This window comes from Fukomys damarensis, unplaced genomic scaffold (assembly GCF_012274545.1).
Source record: "Fukomys damarensis isolate Sample0158 unplaced genomic scaffold, DMR_v1.0_HiC HiC_scaffold_35, whole genome shotgun sequence".
Taxonomy (NCBI): domain Eukaryota; kingdom Metazoa; phylum Chordata; class Mammalia; order Rodentia; family Bathyergidae; genus Fukomys; species Fukomys damarensis.
In genome coordinates, this window is record NW_022900947.1 from 54,426,509 (window position 1) to 54,433,777 (window position 7,269).

The 7,269-nt window shown below is 34.5% G+C and overlaps 1 protein-coding gene across 1 annotated transcript in view; it reads right to left on the minus strand.

Moving 5' to 3' along the window:
• Nucleotides 1-415: 415 nt before the first annotated feature.
• LOC104849583 (sulfotransferase family cytosolic 1B member 1) overlaps nucleotides 416-7,269 on the minus strand; it is a 16,277-nt gene continuing 9,423 nt past the window's right edge. The window contains exons 5-7 of the mRNA XM_010606079.1: nucleotides 6,778-6,872; nucleotides 4,842-5,022; nucleotides 416-528 (exon numbers count right to left, since the gene is read on the minus strand). Coding sequence (XP_010604381.1) covers nucleotides 416-528; nucleotides 4,842-5,022; nucleotides 6,778-6,872 — 389 coding nt within the window. The remainder of the gene's footprint in view (nucleotides 529-4,841; nucleotides 5,023-6,777; nucleotides 6,873-7,269) is intronic.

Below are 7,269 nucleotides of genomic sequence, written 5' to 3' on the forward strand. Positions count from 1 at the left end.
AGAATGCAACCCAGAGAAGCTGGGAAACACAATGTCAGCGAGGAAAAAGCATTTCTCACATGATGTGAACAGGGAGGAGGCTAACTTTAAATTATACCGTATGGGAGATTGAGCAGAATGAGTTGCAATTTATCTGTCAGACCTACTCTAGCAGAGGGAGAAGTATGCTAAAAAAAGGTAACAATGCTTTCAGGAATTTGGATTTCCAGATCCAGGGAGAGAGAGAGAGAGAGAGAGAGAGAGAGAGAGAGAGAGAGAGAACTGAGTCCTTATTAATGACATGGAAAAATCAGAGTTTTAAAAGATATTTTTCTCCTTTGTAAATCTACTTGATTATTTTCCAGTCAGATAATAAACTCCCCATGTCAATAAAATGCAGTTATCTTTTCTATCTTCAAGTCGCAATTAAAACATTTTAAATCTCTGTACAGAACTGAAGCGTAGTTTCAGACATTTCCTTCTTATAAATGGCATCAAATTTATCATTTTGGGCCACTTTGAAGTAATTTTTCCAGTCACCAGTAATTCCTAAAAACAATAAGAAAACATATGAAAGAATAAAATATAAGCATTATGAAAGAATAGCTAGTATGTAACAATTGAAAGGTAAGGAGATTTAAGGAAAGTCTGCTTTTATATGAGCACATTAAAGCTTCGTTGCTTTAAAAACTGGGTATTGTCTATCACTTTTAATACAGCGTAGAGCTCAACACAGAGTCAACCTTGTAAAGAGATGCTCTGAGAAAATCTAATTTTCTGATCCGAGATCACGGAGAGTACAACAGTTCCTGAGAGAAAGACTCTACTTTCCTAGCCGCCCAGGATTCCTGGGTCATCACTGAATCTCCAGGTGAATGATCAGGATGCCTTCTGCTTCCTGAGCTGCATTCAGAAACACGAGGACAAACTGATCGCGATCCAGAAGAGCTGTAGACCCACTGTGTTTGCCACACTTCACAGATCAGCTCAACACTTGTCATACAAGACACTTGTATGCCTTTGACTCACTAAATTTATGCTTATTTGTACCTCAGGTGAGAAGAGTAATATTAAAATAAAACATTTAACATCACCAAATCATCTTTTTAAAGTAAAAAATTGAAGATATTAATACCTCACACTTGGATTGTTCTAAATATTTATTTTAAAATAAATAAAACTGCCAATGCTCTTGATGACACTTCAATTTATCACATTATGAATATATCTTATTATACTATAAGCTATATAAAACCATGATGGTTTGATAAAACTACATCCTTTAAATTAAAAGCATTCCCATATACAAAAAAGTCTTCTTGGCCATAATTATTTCTACATTTACCAGATGACAGTAGTTCTTTCAAATTTATATGAGGATTAGCAAAACTATATTTGGAGTAGTGTATGTGTAAAAATATTATTTAAACCAAAAATCGCATAGATAAGCAATCACCTTATCTGTGAGTAAATTATACAATATTTATCAGCACATTAGTTTCATGAGAAACTTTTGATAAAATGAATGCATGCTAGTTTGAATTCTTTTGTTTTGTAGCAATTTGAGATAAAGGTACTGTATAAGCACTGAATATTATTTATCCCTTCTCTATTTTGCTGACTATTGTAGGATTGAGGTAGAATACAAAAAGTTAAAACTGCATAAATAAGATACAAGGAAATCAAGATTTTTAAAATTGTACTTTACTTCATGCAGCTTCAAGACTCTAAAGTTACCCAAGCTTTTCCACCTCAGAAAATTTATGAAAAAAAATTTCAAAAGTCTTAAAGACACAAAAAAAGCCTGTAAATTGGGCTCTGGACCTATCTTTTTCATCTGTAAGTTGTACTTCGTTCTCTCCCAAGGAAGTAGCAATAGTAATGATCCGCATATCTCAGCCTCCAACAACGCTGCACAGCTCGCACTTAGACATGATCTGCCAGACAGGTAGCCTGACAGACAGTAAGAATGCATATCCCAATTGCTCACCTTGGAGACACCCCTAAGTCCACCTGAGTGTGAGATCAGAATGCGTCTTATATCTGAGTGCCCATACTCTGCTACTGAATGCTTGGTAAAATCTCTGCCTAATGAACACTTTTCATGTCTTTTACTGTCACTTCCTAAAAATTCTTTTATCATGATGGAAGTCAGTGAACCTACAAATTTATTCTGCAAAGGTAGGGTAGGGTTCTTATTTCAGCCTGGCGCCTGACCAGCACAGCGACACACTGATTGATGACACTGATCTAATCGACATAGCACCTCTCAAGCCTGCCTGTGCGCGGCAACTTTGTCCTTAGTGTTCAGTGCTTTTCAGCATCCATTTGTATATATGCCTCTTTCACTACGTGGTGTTCTTGAGGCAAAGTATGTGTCATTTATTTTTCTTCTAAACAGTGTGTGTTAATTAAGTGCTGTGTAAGGAGGTGAACTCGGCGCCACTGCTCTGCCGGAACATGCACTTAACTGGGATCTTAAAACTCAGCACCAGTGAAAACCTAAAGGAGCCAAGTTTAACATAAAGGAAAGCAATTTATCTAAAGTTGAGGGAGAGGTAAAAGTGAAGGTAGCTACTCTGGAAGGGTGTGGGACATAGGAAAGGCAAACACCCACGGGCTTTATCATCAGGTTCCTCTCATTAGGCCTCGTGTTCCTCCCCCCACATTGGGGACCTAGAACTTGTGACAATCCGATTGGCTCTCTGGCATCTTTGATCATCCCCTGGGCACCTTTGCCTCCATTCTCTTTGCCCCTTTGATTCCATTCTACCCTTCTGTGATGGATAAGTGTGTGACTGTGTTGAGGGGAGGACCCTCATACAAAGGCACATTAGAGTTAGGAGTTAGGTAAGGTGTATGCCTGGTTCAGTAATATATGACCCTACAGTGAGACGACCCATGTATGAATAAATGAGCAGGTGTGTGTCTTTTATATACAAGATAAGAGTTTTTAGGTGGTTGCTTCTTGTCCCCTTTACGCTTTATCAGGTGAAGGAGGCTGCTTACCCTCGTCTTTCACGTTCCTGATGACATCCCTGTTTTACCTGTCCACCTTTGCTGCTGAATTTTTACATGAACTGTGTTACCTGGCTCCTTCCCCAAGTCTCATTTTCCTCTCTCTGTTTTTACTTTTGTCTTTCTAATGCTGGAGTCTAACTGCAGAGGCAAAAACTACTTTTAGTAAGATTTCCTATTGATTTATTTATTAAAGCTTAATGAGGCCATATTTTACCTTTTTCCTACCTACAACTTCCTTTCTCTACAGTAAATATGGGTGAAGAACTTTTTTTATATGTGAATTATTGAATGAATCTGCACTCTTTAAATATTTTTCAAACATATAAATGTGTGAATGAATGAACACATGAATCTTGAACTATTTAGAATAAAATGTATTAATTGGGTATATATTATGACCAAAATATTCTAAATATTAAGCATCATTTATTTAATTTTCTCAAAAAAATGTGTGCTTTAAATGATACTATTTTCCTCATTTTGTCATTGAGGCAACAGCTTTAGGAAATTAATTTATTAAATATCATCTATCTGGATAGAGGAATAGCTTAGATAAACCTCAACCCACCCACAAAGATATATTCATTGTCTCTGCCAGTGAGGATGTGAAGACTCCCCTCAGAACTAGAATGCATGCTTTCCTTTGAAAGAATGCTGAGTTTATGGCTATGCCTCAATGAATATCATGGGATGGAATTAATTTTAGGATAATTAGCAGTTAAAAGAAAACTCCTAGAAATTCTATTCAGTTATCTAGCACAATGAAAATTTTGCCTTGTTAAATAAAGATTTTTTAAATCTATTGTAGCATAAGCATGTGTATGTATCTGCGTATGTGTATAAATTTATCTGCGAACACATTATATGTGGGTCTATAAATTGAAAACAGCTTTCTCCAATTTATAATGTGGTATTTAAAATAAAAACTAACCTTCTCTCAAATAAAGGCTACTTTAAAAAATTAAAAATTTGTAGGCTTTTTGAATAAAATAATAATTTGAAAACACAAAACATTATTTTAGAAAAAATTTCCTCATATAATTCTTTTAAAATTGATGATTTTGTTCCACCTGCTCACATGCACAGCTCACTATAGCTCATTTTACAGTACAAAAATTTAAATTATTTTCTGTCAAATTTTAAACAGATATTGAAAATACAGTGTGGTGTTGATCGGTGTATAACTTCTCAAACTTAATAATTTATTAAATGTGTTATTTTATTAATAACAATGTGACCTGTACCATATATAATAAACCATAATACATAAGATTTGCTTAAATGGGGGTAAAGTTGTACTCAGCAGTGAATTCCATATTCTCCTAAGTTAAAATGGGGCTGGATCTGTTTTCTGTAATTCAAACAATATCTTGGGGGCAAAGAGAAAAACCCACTTTTAGGATAATAAGGAGGAAAAGTTCTTTCAGGAAATTGTCTTTATGAAATGATCTTTATTTCTTCAATGATATGAGGACCATAATGAATTTAGCACTGTACTGAGTACTATTCCTTAGGAGGGAAAGGAATCCTATACCAATTTGCCAATTTTAAGGGAATAATACTGGCAAACTTGGAATTATATCACAATTGTCAAAATTGCAAGGATACTAAATAGAAGGAATGTTTATTAAATATTTAAGACATTCTAACACTTTTATATGCTTTATTTCATTCAATAATGTCAAATCAAATTCTCAACTCTTAGTGGCACTTTATTTTCTAGTGTTCACTTTTTACCCATGGAGAATTGAAGCCTGTATAGGCTAAGTAATACAGCAGAGTCCAGATCTAATATTTCACAAAATTAAAAACATGAAATTAACTTAGAGCTAAGTATATACCTTTGCGCATAAAAGGGGATTTGCTGTGATCCATCACTGTAGTTGGCAAATGTGTATAATTCACAAGAGGATTGTTCTTCATCATTTCAAAAGATGTGTGGTGAATGATCTCATCAATGACGTCCTCATTTAAGTTCTTGTTTAAAAATCTAGCAATCTTGCTGATTTCTTCCTTTGGATTCTATCAGTGTATTAAGTGATATATACTAGAACATGGTAAACATGTAAATCATTGTCATTAGGCACAAATTTACACAGCATTTACAGTCTTTGAGTTGTGGCCAAACTGAGAATATCTTCTCGTGACTAACGGAGTGGGGAAGAAACCACATGTGAAACGTGTGTACTTGCATGTGCTTATTTACACATTGTGTGCTTGCAGGAGCTCTCTCCAAGCAAAGTTGCATGTCAGCCCTCTGCAGTACAAAAGTGAAGTGGTGCTGAATTGTTCTTGGTGGTTGGAATGAGTAATGAGGAAAATCGAAAGACAAGGTAGTAGTGATGTTAGGAAAACATACATATGTAATCACAGAAAAATGGTTTTGTTAACAGTGCCAAGCATGGAGAATAATATGGCTGTCTCTGGATTATAATGCTAATGCAGAAACAACAAGTTAAATTATAGAGCGCTGTTTCTCATTGAACCTTCTTCTGTTTTTCCCTTTCACCTCATTTAAGAATTTATTCACATACTTGTACATATGTAATAAATTATTAGACATTTTATGAATTATACTTTTGTATAGTATAATTTTTCTCTATTATTCAGATATGCTTTGACTAAGAGGTTTTATACAGGGAATATATTTTCTGTTATGAAATTACACATAATTTCATAGGATTGATGCCAATGAAAGTTTGGTTATTACCAATCATTCACTCAAGCAATAAATGATCCTCACACCAAGTGAACATTTTTCTCTTTATGTGGTAGGTACATAAATATATGTATTGGGTACTAGACACATTGTTACAAAGGTGACAGTTTTGTACTTCCCTGTGTGTATTCAAAAATACAAAAAGTAGATTAGTATGCACACGTGATTTACAACTAAAGGAAATGGTTTCTACATTTTCCAAACATTGTGTGTGTGTGTGTGTGTGTGTGTGTGAGAGAGAGAGAGAGAGAGAGAGAGAGAGAGAGAGAGAGAGAGAGAGAGAGAGACCAGCTTAAGTAGAATAGTCCAAAAATAGTGCCAGAACATTTCAGTAGTATTGAATAAAGGCTACTTCTACAGAAGACCCTAATCTAGGAAAGAGATATGGAGAAAGTAAAAGAGTGTACTCATTTCAGAAATACAATGCATAGAATATGTGAGCCAATTGAATGTCCAGGATATAGGAAAAAAAGCCAAGAAGGACAACCTATATTCAAGATTTGAAAACTGAAAGGAAGAATAAAATCATTACCCAAGCAAGATAATAGAACAAAATTACTACATTTCAATGAAGGAGAAGCAGCTTCAGTTTTTGTTTCAAATAGGTTAAATGGTATTAAAGGGTATATGAATAGGTTTGAAATTCTGGGTAGAGGTCCCAACGAATATTTAGATCATTATTATAAAAATATTTGGGGAAACAATAGGCATGGACATGAAAGCCAAAATATAGCTAGTTATTCAATATACCAGTGGGTGCATAAACAGCCAAAGGATCATCCAAGTGCAAAATCCTGGCACGTTAGGAGCAATTTTAAAAATGAAAGGGTGATCAAATAAAATACAGTGATTAAGAGACAAGAGGAAAGAAAATGAGTCCTATATTTCACAATTAGAAAATCATCATTGATGATCTTATCTAATGCAGATAAATAGCCATGGAGGGTATAGAAGCAATCATGACACTTTGGTTCTATGAACTGTGGAAAAATAATGCTAATCCTTTTACCCTAGGATGTAGTGAGGGTAGTACGCAGAGTAAATGTCTAACAATTTACCTTTTTCATGTCTTCATAGAACAAGAACAGTATTGGATGTTCTTCTTTTTTCTTCCACCAATTTTTGACATGATTAAACCAAGAACCATAGGGCACTAAAACCAAAGAAAAAAGTCTATTTCCACAAGAATCTGGCAAATCTAAGCTTTATTTGTGAACAGTAAGTCAATGTGTAAAGACCTTTTATAGAATTTGATAATAAAGGGAACACAGACTACAGTATGCACTTTTTTTTTTGTACCGGGGATTGAACTTGGGACCTTGCACTTGCAAGGCAGGCAGTGGAAGCACTGAGCTAAAAACCTGCCCTACAGGATGAATTTTTAAAACATAAAATTAGCCAATTTTGTATGCTAAAAACACAATTAAAAGAATAAAGCACAAAGAAAGCATTTCAGATAAAAATACACCAACTACCCATAAGTCTTACTCAAAGTCCTACTTTTCTTCACCTAGAAGAAAATTAATCTGACAAAATATTCATATTAAATA